Source organism: Sciurus carolinensis, chromosome 10 (assembly GCF_902686445.1).
Source record: "Sciurus carolinensis chromosome 10, mSciCar1.2, whole genome shotgun sequence".
Classification (NCBI taxonomy): Eukaryota; Metazoa; Chordata; class Mammalia; order Rodentia; family Sciuridae; genus Sciurus; species Sciurus carolinensis.
The window spans coordinates 136,072,080-136,092,053 of NC_062222.1; the positions used below are offsets into that span (position 1 = coordinate 136,072,080).

Consider the following 19,974-nt stretch of genomic DNA (forward strand, 5'->3'; position numbering starts at 1 on the left):
TTCCATCTGAAACCCTGACCCATGCTACGTGAGGAAGTGGGTGTGCCTGAACTCTTTCCATCGTGAAGCCTGAAAAGCCATAAACACAAGCCCTCCTTCCTGGTCCCCACCTCTCCTGGCCTCTAAGAGTCCTTCAGCCCTCCACACCCGTGGACATCAGAATGTGTGTGCGTGTGTGTGCACGTGTGTGCCTACGGAGTCACTGCGCTTGTTTGTCATTTGATGGAAATCCTGGTGCAGTTTCCACAGGAGCACTACAAACCAGCCTCCTCCCTTTCCAGTCACGCGTATTCCTTCGTCGCTTCCTTGTTTATGGGAATTTATACTGCTTCCGTTTCTTTGCTTTATAAACAAACTTTCATGGATGTTTCTACAAACCTGTTTGGGGATACCTTTTGGAATATAATCAAAAAGCAGAATTCCAGCTTCAAGCAGTTTGTCTTATATTTAAAAGGCACGGAGTGATATTTGAAGGCTGCAATGGGACCTTCTCCCTGCCTTGGTTTAGGAGACAGATGAATCTGTTGCTTCGGAATGTGTGTGGGGGCGTTTGCAATTAAAAAGTGAGATGAAAGTAAGAGGAGCCATGGATATGGAGAAACTACTTTTCCAATCACATGTCCAATCACTCATCCATTCTAGTGGTTTTCTTAGGGACTCCTTAGGGTTTTCTATGTGAAAGATTATGCATAATTTTTATGTATCGATGCATATTAATTAAAATTTGAGATAATCAGAATTGCATACAATTGTAAGCAATGATAGAGATACCGGTACATTTTGTCCAGTTTCCTCTGCAGGGAACATCTTGGAGGACTATGGTATAACATCCATGAGGGACTGTGGTTGATGCCACCCCTGATCTTACTCAGATTCCTCCCATTCCACTTGGGTCTATGAAATTTCACCCCACAGAGGTCGCATGTGGCCACCCGCCCGCATCCCAGCAGCTGCGACAGTGTAGGAATCCTCTTGGTGCCTTTCAGAACACACCCACCCCATTCCTGCAGACCAAGGACTTGGCTTCATTTTATGTAGCCTTTTAAAACTGGTTAAAAACCATATTTGTGTGTGGTTTTAAATTTTATTTAACAGAGGCTGCTGGTTTTTCCTGGTGTTTCCTTCCTTCCACAATCTCTATTTAAATACCTAATAAATATCACCCAGCCCTGGGAGCAGAGCGTCCCCCACCGGCAGGGAAGGAGGAGCTGACCCACCTACCTTGCCCGTGAGCTCCTCCTGCAGGCGCAAGGCCTCCACCTGAGCCACCTGCAGCTCCCGGTGCGCCCACCCCTGGTCCCTGAGCTGGCACTGCAGGGTCTGCACCTGGTGATGGAGCCGCCGGACACACAGCCTGGGGTCCTCCTCGGATGCGTCGGCCTCTGTGTCCTGGAGCTGTGGAAACACAGATCTGGAGGACCGGCTTAGGTTCTCATCCAAGTCCCCATCCCCTTCCTTTTATTTGGTCTATGTATACTTTTCTCACAGTAAAAATAAATAAAATTCAGCAACTAAGGGGACAAAGATGACCCTGAATCCCACTATCCACAGAATGGTGGGCACCGATGCTGCCTTTTCCATGGCCTCTCCTGTTCCTCCCTGCAAGGCTCACACTGGGTGTCCTGAGGGTATCCGGAAGGTTCAGGGAATCCCAGAACAACAGCCTACAATATTATTCTCAAAAACATGCAAAATGCAATTTATTGAACCAGAGTCTGGTTTAATGGCTGTCCGTCACCATTATCCTCAGAGAGAGTACAGTGGATGAAATTCCACATCTAAGTCAAATGATCACTTTCTCCATGTCTTTATGTAAAGCAGAAAATGCTGGCTTTCCCATGAGCGCCGTCTTAGGTCATTACAAAATTGCTTCTCGCCCTTCTTGGAGAGAGCGCAAGGAGGGTGTTTCCCTCTGGCTGCCAAGGGAACCTCTGGAGGACGTGGCCCTGCAGGAAGTGGGCTAAATGAGGGACACTACTGCCCCCAAATGGTCCCGGAGTCTAAGTCCTGATTATTAGAATAACTCACACACACATGCAGACACATGAGCTTACATGTGTGCACACCACCCGCAGATTTTCCCTCCAGGAAAGCTAATAAGCAACACGCACCCTGACTCTCTCCTAATACCCGGCCACAAACACATGCTGCTGTCCACATGGGGTGGCATTCTGTGGCCATGCTGGGCACAGGATCATTCTAGCATTGAACAGGCCTCTGGATTCTTCCCTAGAATCATAGCGGGGAGCTTCCAGACCAAAGGGTGGGAGCATCACTAAGCTCAGGGTCCACTGCTCTAAGGCGGTTCAGGAAGGAGCAGCGTGGCTAACAGTAACCAGGAGCAAGAAACGCCCTCTCTTGGTTTAGAGCAGTCCACGGGATTCAGAGCAGCCACTTGGGAAGGTTAAGGCCCATGAAGCTCACGTCTTCCACCATCTCTGACCTGGTGGGAGCAGGTAGGAGGGTCCTGAGCTATTCTGTTAGTGAAAGGGAGAGGAGAGGGGTGGAGGGCCAGTGGGTAGGCTAATGGGGCCTCTCCTTGTGAACTAGGACCACCAGAGCAGAACGTGATGTTTTTTAATTAACGGAAATTCACGCTGCGTGGGCCTGAGATTCACAGGCTGGGCTCTGTCAAGAACAGATGGGTGCTTTGAATGCTTCCATCAAACTCAGCTCCAAGACTTCAAAACAACTTGGCCTTTTGGGAAGTGGGTGCTCCCTGTCGCCTCCCGTCTCTGGAAGTGACTTAGACAAAGTCTTTGTCCCTCCCGTCTCTGGAAGTGACTTAGACAAAGTCTTTGTCCCTCAGGTCCTGGGAAAGCATCCACAGCATCTTCTCAAGAGAACGAAGGTCAGGGCCCGCCTGCCTGTCACCAGCCTGCTCCACAGGGCAGACATGTGAGCTATGCTCTGACTGCACACTGCACTTGCCTTGGGGACAGTGGTGACATGTCCCTCAAGGAGCTCCAGCAGGGGGGGAAACTGACACAGACACAGGCGGCCAGAGGCTGCAGGAGCCTGCGGGGGGCTGAGCACCGAGCCCGTGGCTGGGGCAGTACCAGCCTGCAGCCTTTGCCCCCTTCCCACGGTGTCAAAGCTCCCACCATGACCTCCAAGAGGATGCGGTGAACACAGAGAGGGACAGGGGTGGGCACACGTCAGCTCCAGCACCCTCTGCCCTGAGCCCACCTGGGGGCTGCCAGGACATGAGCCCTCAGGATGCTAGGAGGGAGCTGCAGTGCAGAGGGGCAGGTGAGGGGTCAGAGAAGCTGGCCGTGGCGCTGGGCGTGTGGCAGGCGGGGCTGGCGCTCCGAGAGCCTGGGCCGGGCATTGCTCAGGGGAGCAGCTGACTTTTGCACCTGGTGTGAGAGGCAGCCACGGGAGGGTTCTAGGCCCCAGAGCGGCATGGCCGGGCTTGGGACTGAGGGAGAGAGAAAGGGGACTTTCTGCACCCCCTGCCTCTGTCCATCCCCAAGCCCTCGGCTTCTGCTCCCAGTTACCACCTTGGGTCATGGAGCCCACGCTCCTCCTCCACTGTCCCTGCACCCCGCCGACCCCTCCTCGCAGCAGGCAGCGGGCCTTTCTACAGCCTGCCCTGGGTCCTGTTGTTCTGCTCAAAATCCTGCTGTACTTAGAAAGGCTAGAAGGAGCCTAGGAGCCTCCTGTCTTCCCTCACAGCACAGTCTCTCCAACTTCGCCTCCTAGCGGCCTCTCCGGGTCACTGTGGCCCAGCGGCACCAGCTCCGTCCTGCTTAGCGAGCCTGGCTCCCCACTGCCACAGACCTGGCCACTTGCCTGGAATCTCCTCCTCACCCTTCCTCCCTAACTTTGGAAGTTCTAGCTCCACCGTCACCTCCTCAGTTTCCAGTTGGCCCCAGGTCAGAAGAGCTGGTATTGGAAAACTAAGATCGGGGGAGGGGGAGAATACCCAAAAACAGTTCTGTGCAGGTGACAGAAGGTGACCGAGCAGGGCTGCATCCTTGGGAGAAAGGAAGCACAACAGGGCAAGCTCCAAGGTCCCTGGGCTCTCTCTCTGAAATGTTTTCAAACTATGGTTACGGAAAATGATGCCCTAAGAGAGTGGTGGCATTGCTGGGTGGGGGACCAGGGTCTGAGCCCAGGCATGCTGAGACAGCTGGGGACTGTGGGACAAACGGAGAAGACGCCCTGAGAGAAGAAGCCCAGACACTCCAGGAACGCCTCTGGGCGCCTCGGCTGAGTCAGGCTGTGTGGTACCGTGCGGGACTGAACGGCTTGCCGAGGAGAGCCACCAGGAGGCTGCTGCCAGAGAGAGCTCTGAGGTCACAGGCCACCACCATGATGGCAGCACTCTGGCCAAAGCCAGGTGAGCAGCCGCAGCGAAGTCTGCACACTCGGCCGACGCCACTGAAAGGCCCTGCCCTAGAGAGACAGCCACACCGTGGGGGTCACAGCAAGCCCTGGGGCTGCACCAGGCCTGCCTGAGAATAAGATGTCCTGCCCTCAGGGGACAGCCTGCCAGTCCTTCGGTGGCCAGCCAAAACAGAACCCCTCACCCTCTCGAAAGGATGACGGCCATCAGCAACCTCCACAGCACCTCGCAAGTCCAGCAAAAAGTTCTTTTAGTTACTAGACAGGCAAAGAAGCAGGTAAATATGGTAAACTGTTCACCAAGAAGGCAAACCACCAATAAAAGGAGTTGAAAAAACGGTGATCTGAACTTTCAACACAAGAAGCAAGAAAAAGAGCAGCAAATTAAACAAAGAGAAAAGGAAGACCCAAGAAGTCAGGGAAATAAAATATAAGCCAATAATAAAGAAAATCTATAAAACCTAAAAGCTGATTCTCTGAAATGGGATAAAATGGCAAGTGGGGGACAAGGGAATCGGGGGGAGATGGGAGCAGAAGAAAGGGAGCCGGAGGGTGGAGAGAGGAGAGGCTGAGCGGACCTGGGCTCAGCACTGGCTGTCCCACAGGCATGGCCAGCACCGGTGGGGGTTCTTCCTGGGAGTCCTGAGGGCTGAGCTCCTCTGGGCCCACGTGGAGGGGCAGGCTGCACCGAGATCTGGAACCAGGCCTCCTGGGTGAGTCCCAGCTCCAGCCTCACCCGCTGTGTGGCTTTGGGCAAGCCCCTTCACTCTTCTGTGCCTACATTTAGTCACCTGGTAGTTGGGGCTGTGATGGCCCCTCCCATAGGGCTGATGGAGGAACACCTGGGTCTGCAGGGTGGGCCCTGGAGCCAGCCAGCACACAGGAGGCCAGCGGGTCCACTTACCTGGGGGCCACTGCGTGGGGACCTCGGAGCGTGCCCTTGGTGGGAACACCATGGCCTTTTCTCCTCTGTCTCCAGTTGTGCTGCTGCTCCTCCTGCTCCGCCCGTTCCTCGCAGGTCACTGGGGACTTGAGCATTTCTCCAGACCAGGGATGGAGTGGTGGAACCAGCGCCACATCTGGAATCCTGCAGGTCTAAGGCAGGTCCTGTCTGCCTCCCAGGGACGCCCACTGCCTCCACCGAGGGTGCCCCGCAGGCACTTGTGGCCAGCTGCCCAGAGAGTGGAGTCGCCTGCACCTCTTTGTCCATGGTACACACCTTGATTGCGGTCGCCATGGTGCTTTCCTGGGGTTGCTGACCCCCTCCCAGTGAACACCCCCTGTCCCCGCTGGTCTGCAAGGTAACTTCCTGCTCCAGGACTCGGACCCTGTGTAGAAGGTGCTCATTCTCCCCCTTTAACGCCCGGATCATGTCTTCTATCCCCAGAACCACATCCCTTATCAGCTCCTTATAGCTGATCGCAAGCTCCGAAATCAGCGCCTTGAGCTCCCTGTTTTCCAGAGTGACGTGCTCCATCATGCCTTGGGACTTCCTGGTGCTCTCAGACTTGGCCTTCTGAAGTCGCAGGTCCCTTTTCAGCTGTTCATTTTCTTCTTCGAGCTCTGAAATCTTGACATAACTCTCCCCATTGCACTCTTCCAGGTGGGAAATGGCCTGCAGGGACTGGTCCAGCTCCCTCCTGAGGCCGGCCAGGTCTCCCTCCAGGGTGCGGTTGGCCTGCTGGAGCTGGCTCACCTGGGTTGCTTGCTGCGCTCTCTCTGCCTCCAGATTGCATGCTTCATGATGGCGTCCCTCTTGGTCTTCCCGAGGAGCAGCCCTGTCACATAAGACCTGGTCTCTCTCTTTCTTCAGGGAGGAAAGGAGCTGATGGAACGTGGCCCTGGCCCTCTCCAGGGCACGCTGGGATGTGGAGAGCGGGTTCCCGAGTAGCACTGCAGGGTCCAGACTGGCTCCCTCACAATCAGGCGCCATCCCTGCAAGAGTTCTGCAGGTGTCTAGGGCCACAGTCTGTTCCTGGCAGGTGCCCTCTCTGCTCTCCTCACCTCCACTCTGCCTCCCTTGAGCAAAGTTCCAGTTCGCTCCTGCCAAGAGGGACACCTCCCGCGGGTGACCCCTGCTGCCAAGTGTCAGGGTGTTCAGTTGCAGGAAGCAAGCCTCCACATCCCGCTCAAATGCGTCTATTTGGAGAGAACATCTATCCTGTCCTTTGCCCGGAGCCGGAGGGGGCCCAGTGTCTTCAATGGATACAGCTCGTCCGGGAGGCTGCAGCGAACCATGCTCTCCCGCTAAGAAAAGTGTCCGCTTGCCCTGGCACTGCTTGGAGTCCAGCTCCTGGGGGACACCCCTGTTCCCCAGACCGGATGCCCCCTGATGCAGCCCCTCCTCCTTCTCCTCTTGGCCTCCGACCCCAGGACTTTCCTCTGGGAGAGGCAGAGCACCTCCACACCACGGTGGGCTGTCCTCCTTGCCTGGAACCCGCCTCTCGAGGGCTCTGCTCTGCCCTGCAGGAAGCTCGCTGCCAGCTGGCCGTGACTCGCTTGTCCCATGAGCCCTGGAGCTGGTGGCTGGGGGTGTGGCTCCCTCCTTTGATGACAGCCCCTCCGGGAGGCTCCCACCACATCCTTCTACACTCTGCCTCCTGCTCAGGGACTCAGGCTCCTCCATGGAGTCCTCCCCCTGCAAAAGAGGCTCGGGACACGCCTGCCAGAGCCAGGGGCAGTGGGTGGTGGCCTGTGTCTCCAGAGCCATGCTCTTGCCCTTCACACCCCCTGGAGATTGGACCCCGCTCCCCAGGCCCAGGTCCCCGCAGCTTTGCTGACCCAGCTGGCATTTGCCACCAAGCTCTCCCTCAATCCTGCCTGAAGTCCTCGGCTCCCTGTCCCCTGCTCCCCCAGCTGGGGCCCCTCCTTCCTTGTTCCAAGTGTCTTTTCCATGTTCGGACCCTTTCATGGGAAATGGGTGGTCTGAAGTGCGTGGAGACCCCTGGCAGGGGGAGGCGACCAGGCTCCTTGTCTGGGGACAGTGCCAGCCGGGACGTCCAGTGCCCAGCGTCTCCTGGAGCTCTTCTCGGGGAGCCTCCTGCAGCAGCAGTGGCAGCAGGGGCCCAGGGGCCCCAGCCAGCACCCGGAGCGGAAGCGTGCAGGTCTGCACCTGGAGAAAGGGCTCCTGGGCTCGGGGGACTGCGAGACCCTCTGAAATCCAGGCCAGGTCCAGGGGGACGAGTGACCCGTCCGTGTGCCGCGCTGGGGAGGAACCACACACCAGGAGAAGAGTCTGTCCACCCGAGCTGGGCTCGGCCAGAGGAGGCTGCGGATGGAAAGAGGGATCAGGACCAATACTAGGACACTGTCATGCTCTCTGTGCCACCTCCCTACCACCCGCTCTGGCTCTTCCCCACACAGCCTGCCGCCACCCCGGGGGCTCACACGAGCCCTGCCCACTGCCCGAATCTCCTCCTCACTGCCCCCCACAGCTCAACTGGAGTGTCCTTCCCCATCCAGCCCGAGTGCCGGCTGCTCTCCCTGAGCCCTGGCCTGCCTTCCTTCCCCCCTCTCGCCGCATCACGTCACATGCATGGGTTCGTATTATGTCACGCCCCTGGAGCCCTGAATGTCCAGCGTGGTAGCCTGAGTGCCACCAGCCAGCAGAGGCTCTCAGCAGGTTGGCACTCAGTTCTGCAGGGGCACCTGACACGCTCCACGCCTCAGGAGCCCTCCTGGCTGGCAGCTGGGTGGCACGGATGTGGCACAGCACCATGGAGGTCCCAGTGCCCAGCTCTCCTTGCCTCACCCCAGTGCTGGGCAGATCGGAGGGGTTTGCTGGGCAGCCTCGAATATCTTCACGTCCACTCCACAGGGCGCCACGCAGAGAGGACGGCCGAGCTCCCTGCACCCCTGAATGGGTGGGAGGGAGGCTGGGAGCCCAGGCTGAATGCCAGCCAGGCTGCTGGGAGTCCTGTGGGGGCTCCCGGTCCCCTGTACCCGTGGGGACCTGGCAGGCTGCCACAGTCTCCCAGTGGGGCCTCCAGGATTGCAGGGAGAGGCTGGCAGGTCTAAGGCCCAGGCGAGAAGGGCAGAGGGAGCGTCTGAGAGGACAGAGGAGAGAGGGGTCCAGCCCTGCGCCAGCTGGACAGCACCTTCACACAGGGGTCGTGAGGGCCAGCAGGCTGCCCTGCCACAGCCCTGCTCTCTGGTGCCACTGCTGACCTCTGGCTGCAGTCCATCCAACAGGATGCCAGGGCACTGGCTGCCCCAGGGAGAAAAGTCCTCTCCCCAGCACGTGCGGACCCAGTTCCGAATCCTGCCTAGATCTGGGGCAAATTTCTTAGCCCGAGGCTTCTCAGAGTTAATGGATATTGCCTGGGCTGTAAGGAAAGGGGCCAGGAGGAATCAGACAAGAGTCACGGAACGAGGGAGGTCAGAGGCGGCTCGTGGAAAGTTACTGCAAGATGAGCTGGGCCTACCCAATCCAGGGTCAGCAGAGGACATGGGGGGGGGGCAAAAGGGCACAGGGCAGAGTCCAGTGATCCTGCCCCTCTGCAGCAGGTGGTCTTGGAGCCTGTTTCCCACGGGTACTGTGGGGACCTGGGGCTGGGCCATCGCAGAGGGGCTTCTGGGAGCCAGTAAGTGCCAGGGCATCTCCTGGGCGGGGCAGAGTGGCAGCTGAAGTCAGCAAGGCTTCCCTGCACAAGCAGGCCAGAGTCCACGCGCCTGCCTGCCCCACAGCCTTGGCCGCAGCCCCGACTCTGTAAGGTGGAGTAAGAGTGCCTGCCTGTCGGGCCAGCCCCCTGCTGTCCATCCCCTGAGGGGCAGCTGAGGGGCTGGCGACACGGCCGGTCAGCTCACAGCTCTTCCCTCACTCAGGCTGTGAAGCTGCTTGTCACACAGAGGCTCAGAAAGGGGCGTGAATGAATGAGGATGCGAGCGAGGCTGGCCTCTGTTTGGAACTGGGGAGCCACGTCAGACTGGGCCACGGCCTGTCCCAGCTCGGCCTGGTTCTGTTCTGCTCTGTTCTTCTCTCCTTGCAGTGTCGGGATGGAATCCTAGGCAAGCTCTTTGCCACCAAGCCATCCCAGCCTGAAGGCTCAGCTCTCTAGTGACAGGCAGATGAGCTGAGGGGGCGGTGATGGGCCGCGGCCTCAGGGCAGGTGAGGTGTGGGCAAAGGGACTGGAGCTCTGGCTGGGCTCCAGGGCTGGTCGCCCTGGGCGGCAGAGCCTCCCCTCTAGGATGGGGCGGGAGGTTTTGACAAGGCACAGCTCGCTGTGTGGCCACCCAAGCCCAGGTACACAGGGGCTCCCCTTCCTCCCATTCCCTAGCCAGGTCCCAGGACGAAGCATTCCATCCCCTCAAGTCTCCCTCTCAACCATTTCCAGAATGTTCTTTCCTTTCACACCCAGAGCTTCCTCACCCACCTCCGCTGCTGAGGTGGCCACGCTACAGTGCCCGACTGCCCTGCGCACATCAAAGCCTCTGGCCTCACCTGTTCTCGCTCAGACCCTGTGTGGTCCTCTGAGAGCTCGCCCGTGCTCTCCGGGCCTGGTCCAGCTCCACTGCAGATGCGGGTGTGGGGTCCCTCCAAGAGCTGACCTGGGAGCAACATGACCAGGGCTAGAAAGACTCCCAGCAGCTTCCCCTGTGACCACACCACAGCACTCCTCCCGGAAGGCTTGAGCACAGGATGGCTCCCCTCCCCTCTGCAGGGGAGCAGGCTGAGGCCCAGAGAGGACAGCGGCCGCTTCAGGCCACCCCTCGGGCCACAGATGGTGCTCACACCCTTCCAACCCTGGTGTCCTCATCTATCAGGCGGGCAAGAGCTACCACCTCCCCAGCCCTGCACGGTGGGCACCAGGGGAAGGGTCAGGCAGGCCAGGTGTGACCTGGGTCCACTTGGCAGCTCTGTGCCCCAGCTAAAGGGGTGAGCAGCTGGGGTGATGCCATCCTGAGCCCACTTGGCCTTGAGGGGCTCTGACCGAACCACAAGCCAGGCCTCGCAGGGGGAGCCTGGAAGCCGCGCTGGGCCAGCATAAGACACGGCTTCTTGAGGGACAGCTTAGGGACAAGGGCTTCCAGACCTCGCAGCTCCCAGCCCCTCAGGCATGCCTCACTGCTTACACACAGGAGCTGCCCCGTGACGGAGGGGCACGGCTCCCCGTCACCACAGGGGCTCGTGTGAAGACAAGTCCCTGCGGCCACTCTGCTGACCTGGCAGAGCCTCTAGCTGCCGACCTTCCAGGGTTGAGAGCACGAGTCCAAATGTCTAGCTGAGGAGAAGTCGGAGGCGCCTCGCAGGAATTACCCTCTGGTCCAGCCTTCCCAGCTGGCCACACTGAGCAAGTGGCACTGCCTCTCTGAGCCTCAGCTTCCTGGCAGTAGAGGGGACCACCCCGCCCCTGCATCTGAGCATTAAGTGAGCTAACTGCACTGGGCGTCACACAGGCGCCCCGTCCTCCACACGGGCAGCACCCACAAACCTGCGGAGGCCCGTGGTCCACGGGCACTGTCGTGCTGGCCTTGGCTTCTGCAGGGATCCAGCGCCTCCTCCCTGGGCGGGGATGGCGAGTCCTCCTGAACCCTGCCCAGGCCATCCTGGAGGGAGGCAAAGCATGGAGGGCTCATAAGTGCCCTGGCTGAGGGTGCTCATGGGCCCCTCCAGTCCCGGGTGCCAGGCCCGCCGGCCACACTGCTCCAATCAGCACTTGGCTCCTTTCTGTAGATACGGAGGGACTGCATTCTGTCCTCAGAGGAGTCTGTCTGCCCAGGCAAGATGCCTCTGGGTTCCATGAAGGGACCCAAGGGTCTCACCCTCCTTCCTCCGCAATTCTGGCCATGTCCCACCAAGGGAGGTTAGAGATTCTGGACGATCCTGTTCTTCAACCATCAGGTCTAAGAGACCAAGCCATCACCGTGACCATCCAGGGCATCAGTCTGGACCGTCCCCGCAGCCTGGCACACAGCAAGTACATACAGAACTTGCAGAAAGGCAGGCACGTCAGACCTCTAGTGCATGTTTGAAGCCCATATTTGGAGGTTCTGACAGGTACCAGGTGCTGCTCAAGGCTGGGGGAACAGAAGGGAACAAATGTCCCGTCCCCTCCTCACCTGTCCCCAGATGGAACCCTGCAGGGTCCTCCCGCTGTACTTGGGCTTCCTTCCACGTCTCTCACAGCCACCAGGAGACCCTTCCATGCCCCCTCTGACCTGCAATCTTAGACTGCTCTATGCTGATAGACAGCACTGGAGGCCACCAGCAGGCTGTCCAGCTCCGTTGGTCACCCCGTGTCTCGTGGGTTCGCCTGACCTCTGCATCCTGGCCCCTTCTCAGAGCACCCTGGTCTGCCCCAGCCAGGCCTCACTTTCCCTGGCTCTGCCTCTCTGCCTGGCATGGCCGGCCTGCCGCCTCCCGGGCAACCTTCCCCTGCACCCAGCCGCAGCTCCTGCCTTCCCGCCCACTCGGCTTCCGAGCACTGGAACTGACATGGACCCTGGGTCCACTGCCCTCCAGCTTCCTCCCGGCACTGCGAGAGAAGCCCCTGCCTGGCCTCACCACCCTCTCCACCCCAACCTCCAGCAGAGGCTGAGGGTTGGAGGTCAGGGTTGGGCTGCGGCGGGACGGGGTGGGGCCGAGGGGCCGTGGCAAGTCCATCACTCTGGATCCTGCCCCTCATCTGCAAATTGGTTTGGGGACAGGTCTGCCTGGGCACACCCATGTCACATGAGATAGCAGTAATGAAAGGACACAGTGGAAAGAGGTGCCACATCTCCTAAACTGCTGGTCAGACCCGGAACAAGGCTTTCTCTAGCCTCCCTCTGGCCTCCCTCAGCCCTCCCCAAAATGAAGTCCCCGTGACCCTCCTCATGGCCTCCTCCTTGCCCCAGGTTTGTGACCTCTTATTCTCTGGGTCACGGGTTGTGTCAGGGCCATTTCTGCTCACAAACAAGGGACCTTAACCCTGGCTACATCGTGGAATGCCCCAAGAACTTGCAACAGGAACCAACCGGAACCTCGACCCCAACCCTGGACATCAGTGCTGGAAGCCCAACTCACGGGCACAGGCCTGTGTCCTAACAGGCTGGCCACCACTGTTCCTGTGCTCACATCCCGCCACCTGCCTCTGTTTCTATCCACTTGGCTTCCACTTGATCAGATTTGAATGCTCTTGTGCAGAGCTTAAAACCATCATTAAGAGAGAGCAGGAAAGAAAGTGGACAAGGAGCAGAAGAGAAAGGGAAGGGGGTGGAGAAAGAAGAGACAGAAATTCAAAGTGAGAAGGAGGAGAGAGGCTGGAGGAAGGAGGGAGTCAGGACAAGGAAGAGGCCGGGAGGCTGTCAGAGACCACAGGTCCATGTCAAGAAGGTGCACATGGTTACCACTGCGCTCATTGCCAATCCTGCTAGGCCTCCAGGCTGGTTTCAGTGCAGTTCAACAAATGCTCACTGATCACCAGTTACCTGGCAGGCCGTGTTCTGGAGCTGGGCACACAGACAAGGATAAATGCACACACATCCCTGCCTTGAGGGTCCATCCAGAGGGACATCCCAGAAGACACTGTTCTGAGGTGTGTGACCCACTGTCCAGCTTACGCCCTTAACTTCATGAATGATGAACTCAACACTCAGAGAGAGAGCGCAACTTGCCCAAGGTCACGCAGCAAGGCAGCGGGAGGAGGAAAGCCAGACTTGCCGCTGGACGCTCCTCTCCTGCGCTGTGCTGCTCAGGCTGTTGGTCCTCCTGCTTCCAACACTTGAGGAAACATTGCCTGTAACTTTCTCTGACTTTAGCCTGAATGTGAAAGTTTGAGATAAGCAAAAAGAAGAAACCAAGGAGCACAAAGATACCGGACACGAACGTTAGTATGTTAGAATGTACCTTTCCAGACGTCTATGTGGAGGTGTTTTCCTGTGCACAGACGACTTCAAATTCTATTTATTGAAAATGTAAATTTTGCTTTTTGCATTTTTCATCAAAAGTCCTGGAAGGATGGTGTTTTCCACGAATTCTGTGGTGTGGTTCTGGAGGGTTGCCTGAGAGTCTCTGCTGTCCGGCACGCCTGACATTACCAGCAGCTCCTTGTGGACCTTAGGTTGTTCCCACTTTTTGCCACCTATAAGCAGCGCTGGGATGGACATTGCTGTGGCCAGCTCCTCATGCCCTCTGCGCTTTTCAGACAGGTCTGCAGGTCAACAGTGCCAGCCTCGGGCACAGGCATCTGTGTGGTGTGGAGTGCTACTTGATGGACGGCCTTCCCAAAGGCTCTGCCCATCTGTGCCCCCAGTGGCTCAGCTCCTATGCAGCAGCAGGCACTTTTAACATTGGGCAAATATATAGAAGAAAATGGGATCTTGAGGTTTTGCTTATTTGCATTTATTTTAAAAGCTGTGAGAATTTTTATGTCCGCTGTCCATTAGATCTCCTTTTATATGACTTGTACACGGTGACTTTTGCTGTTTGTTCTGCAGAGCTGATGCTGTCTCTTGCTTGCTGCCTGAGTGAGTGGCAGGTTCCTCATGCTCAGTCCTGATCAGATGCCAGCAGCTGCCTGCCACTCCCCAAACCGTGAAAAGACGGTGTGGCTGCCACCAGGGGTCACTCTATACACAGCACAGAGGCAGAGAGACGAGACGGAGCACAGGAAAGTGCAATCTCAGCCCTGGGATGACAGCAGATGCCTGGTATTTTTAAGAGGCTGATTTTGCAGCTCTGCAGAGCCTCTCTGTGACCCTCAGGCCGGGTCACAGCCGTGCTGTCCTCAACTGCAGCAGCCTAGAAGCCTGAATGCTCATGCTGGCACCTGCATCTGTCTCCCCATAGTTTTGGAGAACAGGGTCCCTGCTTGGCTCAGCTCCCAGCTCTTGAGCCCACATTGTGCTGGGGACATGACAGTGTCACCAAGGAAAACCCTAAATAGACCCTCCAGCTCCACTTGCATTAGCTGACTTAAAAATTGCTAATGTGGGAGGTCATACAGCTGGGCAATTCATTGTCTCCCACTGGCTTGCGGTAGAGGACACCTCAGCCACCTCGGCCACCTTGGCCAGCTCTGCTATCTGAAGGAGAAATGTAGGCCTGAAATGCTGATAAAAGGAACCCAAGTTACCCTCAGGGGGACTTCTGTGCCCCTTATGCAGACCTGATCCCAGAACTCAGGGAGTTAAGGACGATTCCCCCAACCATAAACCTGTGAGAACAGGCTCCAGTTAGAACCAGTCATCATGGGCCAAAGAGAGGTCACGGCAGTGGGGACTTGAAAGTCTGGTGTCATGCTGCTGTCAGTCAAGAGGCAAGAGGAGGACCTCAGCAGGACTCTCCGGAAACTTCCCTGGGACCCCCATAAAGCTGGAGTGTGGAGGGGTGTGCCGTCCCTCTCCTCTCTGAGAGGACCCACCCTCTCCCTTGAGAGCGCCCCTTTCCCCTTCCATCCCTTCCAATAAGCCCCTGCCTGCTACTCTGACTGACATGTCTGAGATCTTTCTGGCATGACCACGAGAACTGTGGGAAAGGACTGCTGGGACATCTCAGCTCCGTGGCCAGCCCTGGTGACAGTGGTGAGGGATGCAGTGCCGTGGGCGTGGGCAGCTCGGCACGGCAAACCAGAACCACCAGGTGGGTCGTGCCACTGTGGGCGCTGGAGGAGGGTGCGCTCTGACGTGGGGTCGGGGGTCTTCCTGGAGGAGGGGACATGCAGGGGAGAGAGGAGTAGCAGTGGCTGAGCTGCTGAGGCGGGCGGGCCTCTGGCTCAGGTGGCCCCATTGCTCTTGGGCCTGTGGCAAGACCGTGTGCCACAGCAGAGGGACATGGTGAAAGAAGCCACCCACTTCCTGGTGGTCAGGAAGGAGAGAGAGAAGGGAGAGGTGAGGCCAGGCTTCAGTGTGCCCCTCAAGGCAGGCCCAGCGACCCACTTCCCCCAAAGCCCCACCACCTCCCAACAGCACCACAGCTACCAGGTCTTCAACACACTGCCTTCAGGGACACTATCCAAGCCGCCATGGCCCTCACCAGACACCAACCCTGCAGGCCCTTGATCTGGGATGTCCCCACCTACAGAGCTGGGACAGCAAGTGTCTGCTGTGGGTGTCGCTCTGTCCATGGCCACCTATTGCACCTGATGGACTGAGCCACACCACGTGGCTCTGGGTGGTCAGGGACGGCTTATGCCCCACCTCCTCGTCAGTATAGTGGGAAAGGCTGACCACAGGGTCAGCTCTGAAACACTCTCGTCTTGTGAGGGCCGCTCCCATCTGCCCGTGTGAGCCCCAGAAGCCTCTGCTCCCACCAGCAGGAGCAGCAGCACACAAGCTTCTCCACCTGGCTGGGCCTCAGGATGGTTCATCCAGAGGGGGCACGCTGTGGGCTGAACCGTGTCCCCAAGTCTAACCTCCGGAACTTCAGAATGTGGCCTTATCTAGCAACAGGGTCCTTAAGATGTCACCACGGGGATGGCATCCTGTTGGAGTAGGGTGGCCCTGATCCGATGAGGGGAAATGTGGACACAGATAGACGTAGAAGGACGGCATGAAGATGCAGGGCAGCCCATGAGCCAAGGAGAGGGCCCAGAGCACATTCTCCTCACACCGCAGAGGAACCAACCGGAGGACACCCTGGCCTTGCACTTGCCCCTCCAGAGCTGGGGAGCATGTGTCCCTGGGAAAGGCTCCCAGTGAGCAGGACATTGTGACATAACACAGGGATCCAGCCCTGAAGTCCAGTCTGACCATGAAGAGGGCATCAGGAACACCTGCCTGGCAGGGCACTGGGGATGAAGTGAGGGCAGCAGGCGCCCTCCCTGTCCAACATCCCGACACAGGCCTTCTGCCGCTGAGGGCCCCGTCCCAGCCCTGCACACCGACCCTGGCAGTCAGGCTCTCAGTCCCTCAGTGACCCTTCCCGGACAGCCACAGAGGCTTCTCTGTCCCCTCCGTCCATGCACGGGCTGCTGTAATGTGGGTGCTACTGACCGCAGGCCTGTGCTCCCCAGGGCCTTGTCACCTGCACCTCCAGCATCTTCCAGCAGATCCACAGGCAGATCATTCACATCTACTCTCCCATCCAGGGGCCGCCCTGGGGAAGGCAGGCGAGAAGCCAAGAACCAACCACAAGGTGAGCTGTCAGGTGATCCCACCAACGCTCGCAGGTGAGCGCCGGCCGGGAGGAGGCTGGCTGAGCGTGGGGTGGATGGTGGATGCCGACAGGCCGGGCTTGCTGGGCATGGGCTAAGAGCTTTCCCTGGCCCTCCTCAGTGCATCCTGAGAACACGCCAGGGAGCGATGTCAGTCTTCACAGCATCAGACACATTTCACTAGGGAACTCAGGCCAGGAAGCTGGAAACCAGCCCAAGGAATCACGGTTGCGCTAAAATCCCCCACTGCCCCTGCCCCTCCTCCTGGGTTCCCACCTGCAGCTCACCCTCAGGGGCATCTCGCCCGCAGCAGTGCGGGGCTCCTGTGCGAGGGTTCACAGGCTCCTACCCAGCAGCCGCCCCTCTGCTGCCCGGCTGGCGAGAGGCAGGCTTCTGCAACGCAGGCACAGGCCTGGCGGGGTGCACCTCAGGGCAGCTTGGGGGATCTTCAGGACACTTGGGACCTCGCACCCTAGACTCCAGCACAGCCTTGAGAGTGTGAGCCCCACGTGAAATGCAGCCCCTCGGGGCATCAGGACCTTCCAAAGAGAAAGCGTGAAACTTCGAGAAGATCACGTCGGCAAGGGGCTCATGAGCCGATGGCACAGTTCTGAATCAGCCTAGCCACTGAAGCTCTCCAAACTCTTTGAGGACAAGCTCTGGCAGAGGCTGGGGTCACGCTCTGGGCTGGCCCTGCCCCCTGCGGACCCTGAGGCTTAGTTGCTGGAGCCTGCAACCACATCACTTACCCGGCCTGGGTCTATTTCTCCATCTCTGTAGAGCAGTACAGTCCCTGGTCCACGCTCTGTTCTCAGGATTAAAGGAAAGATCCCCAAATGGACAAAGCGTGAACAAGTACCTGCTAAATATTCAGGTACCCACTCTGTCTCCACATGAACTATTGTGAAGACATAGCAAGTCACAGGGTGCACGACGGATGCCGAGGTGGGGGAGTAAGGACGTGTGCCAATACCTAAGTTAACGTCTCATGTTTGGGAAAATTACAGGATTCTAAACGACAATTTCCATCTCGGCATGATTTATTTTGCAAACAGCAAGGTCCAACGTTAAAGGCACACTGTTTCCTTCCATCCAGTGAGCCTCCCAGGAAGAATGAGCAGGACAGATGTGCACGCAGGACAAGAGGAAGATGAAGTGCTGCCGAGGCGGAGTCAACCGCAGACAAAGCCACGAGGAAGCCAACTAGGCGAGGAACATGCCACCACCCAGAAGAAAACACAGGGCTCTTCGGGTTCCGTGAAAAGACACATTCGGTTTTTAAATGAGCAACGCTCCTAGAGCTAAGGTCACGCACAGATTTTTTCCTTAAGTGCCCACTGACTCACCAGAGAAGGGGGCCAGACTCGGGAGGGTGCAGAGCCAACTTCCTGTCCAGGGAGGTGGGCTGGTACAGGAGAAGCCGAGCACTGTGAACTCGGTCCACTTTGGGTCAAGTTCCAGTTCTATCCCTTAAGCTCACGGCAACAGGCGCTATAGATGTGCTTCTCTGGGCCTCGGCTTCCTCAGTCATGGAACAAGGGTGCCAAGAGTCCCTGTCCCAGTCCTCATGAGCAGGAAGGAGTCAAGGCCTGGGGAGTGCCCAGTGGGGTGCCACGCAGCCAACAGAAAGACACCAGAGGTATGCGTTCGTTCTCCTGTCGTCACTCACAGGAATAAACGTGTCCAGCCTGCCCTCCTGAGCCTAAGAAGCTTGCCCAAGGTCACAGTTAGTCATCAGGAGAACAGTAAAGGGACCCTCCTTCACGGTCCCGAGGCCTCCCGTGTGCTGCTGCTGGGGCCTGAGGACAGAGACCAGCAAACTGGACCCTGCCCTCGAGGAGCTCACAGTCTAGGAAGGGGAGAGGAAGACATGCAGAGCTGCCACCAGGAGCCATTGTGGCCGTGAGGCTGGAACAAAGGGGAAGAAGGGCAGATTGACTTGGGGGCAGGACTGGATCAGGAAAGCCTGAGAGCACACTGGGTGACAGAGCTGCACAGAGCTCCTCGAGCTCAGGGCCCCACACAGCAGGGACCCCTTGAATGTTGGAGTAAGTGGATGGACAGGGGGACCAGGAGGGGAGCAGCGTGGCAGGCTGACTGCCTGGCGAGGAGCTGGATGAGGGGCAGACGGACAGGAAGGCGGCCAGGAGAACGTGGAAATGACGGCGCACAGGTGCACATGCAGGTGGATGCTGCTGTGGCCCGAGTTGGTTCCAGAAGTCGGGTGTTGAGACCTGGTTACCATGTCGATGGTGTTGGGAGGTGACTGGGTCATGGAGGCCCCAGAGAGCCCCCCACGTGAGGATATGTGAGAACATGTCATCCATGAACTGGGAACCTGACGCTGAACCTGCGGCACCTTGCCCTTGCACCCCCCGGCCTCCGGGACCGAGCAGCAGCTGTTCTGTGTAGCATCGACCAGCCACCCACCCCCGGGGCCCTGTCACAGGAGCTGAATGGGCTGACAACGCGTAAACAGCGGACGGGCTGGGAGCGGGTGGGTGGCTGTGTGGCTAGGTGGATGGACAGACAGGCGGCAGACAGGACAGTTGGAAGACCATGAGGGATGAAAGGCCCAGGGGTAGGGTGGGCGGACGGCGGATAGATGGACAAGTGGGCACCTAGGTGGGTGGCTGGCAGGTGGGGAGTGAGCAAGCGTGCTGAGGGATGGTGGGTGAGGTCCTGTGGGCGGAGGCCGGTGAGCACATTGGTAGAGTGAAGGCTGGATGGACGGACTCACAGGGTCCTTTGGACAGGTGTGTACGGAGGGTACTGTGAATGAATGGGTCAATGCTGGACTGGATGGGAAAGTGAGAAAATGGAACAATCAGTCCAGCCCTGGATTGTGCCCACTTACCAGGCTACAGCCACCAGCTCCCAGCTCCTCTCGCAGGCTCTGATTCTGCTGGGCCAGCTCCTCCAGCTGGCCTTGCAGGCCAATCTCAGACAGCTGCAGCCCGTAGATGCAGCAGCGAAGCTCCTCCAGCTGCCGGCGGAGCCAGCGCTCCCTGGACCGCTGCTCGCGCAGCCGGCGCTCCGCCTCCTCCCGCTCCCGCTCGCTGCGCTCGGCCCTTTCCTGCAGGGCGCGCAGCTCCGCAGCTGCCTTCCGGGCTTTGAGTGGATCTATGGGGACCTGCAGCCCGGGTTTGTCTGGGACCAGCGCAGGGGCTGCAGTGCCCCGCTGAGCCAGTAGGAGGCCCGAGGCGCGACAGAGGCGCTGCACGTCCCGCTCCAGCCGCTGCACCTGGGCCCGCAGGGTGCGCTCCTGATCGCGCACCAGACCCAGCTGGCACTGCTGGATCCGCCGGCAGCGCTCCAGGGCCTCCGCCTGCAGTCCCAGCGCCTCATCCCTGCGCCGCAGCTGCCCCCTCAGTCGTTGCAGCTGCTGCCGCTGCCGCCAGACCACGCTCTCCTCTTGCCGGACCTACAAGTTGGCGGTGGTGAGGCGTCAGGACGCCCCAAGAACGCCATGTCTCACCCTGATCCTATCTTACCTAACGTTTCCATATTTTGTGCATGATGAAAGGTTTATTTTTTTTGCATCAAAAT

General features: G+C 58.5%; 1 protein-coding gene across 1 annotated transcript in view; it reads right to left on the minus strand.

Moving 5' to 3' along the window:
* The window catches only part of C10H4orf50 (chromosome 10 C4orf50 homolog), a 44,709-nt gene that overhangs the window by 13,705 nt on the left and 11,030 nt on the right, over positions 1–19,974 (minus strand). Inside the window, exons 4-8 of the mRNA XM_047566602.1 lie at positions 19,283–19,849; positions 10,783–10,897; positions 9,792–9,898; positions 5,255–7,618; positions 1,222–1,395 (exon numbers count right to left, since the gene is read on the minus strand). Coding sequence (XP_047422558.1) covers positions 1,222–1,395; positions 5,255–7,618; positions 9,792–9,898; positions 10,783–10,897; positions 19,283–19,849 — 3,327 coding nt within the window. The remainder of the gene's footprint in view (positions 1–1,221; positions 1,396–5,254; positions 7,619–9,791; positions 9,899–10,782; positions 10,898–19,282; positions 19,850–19,974) is intronic.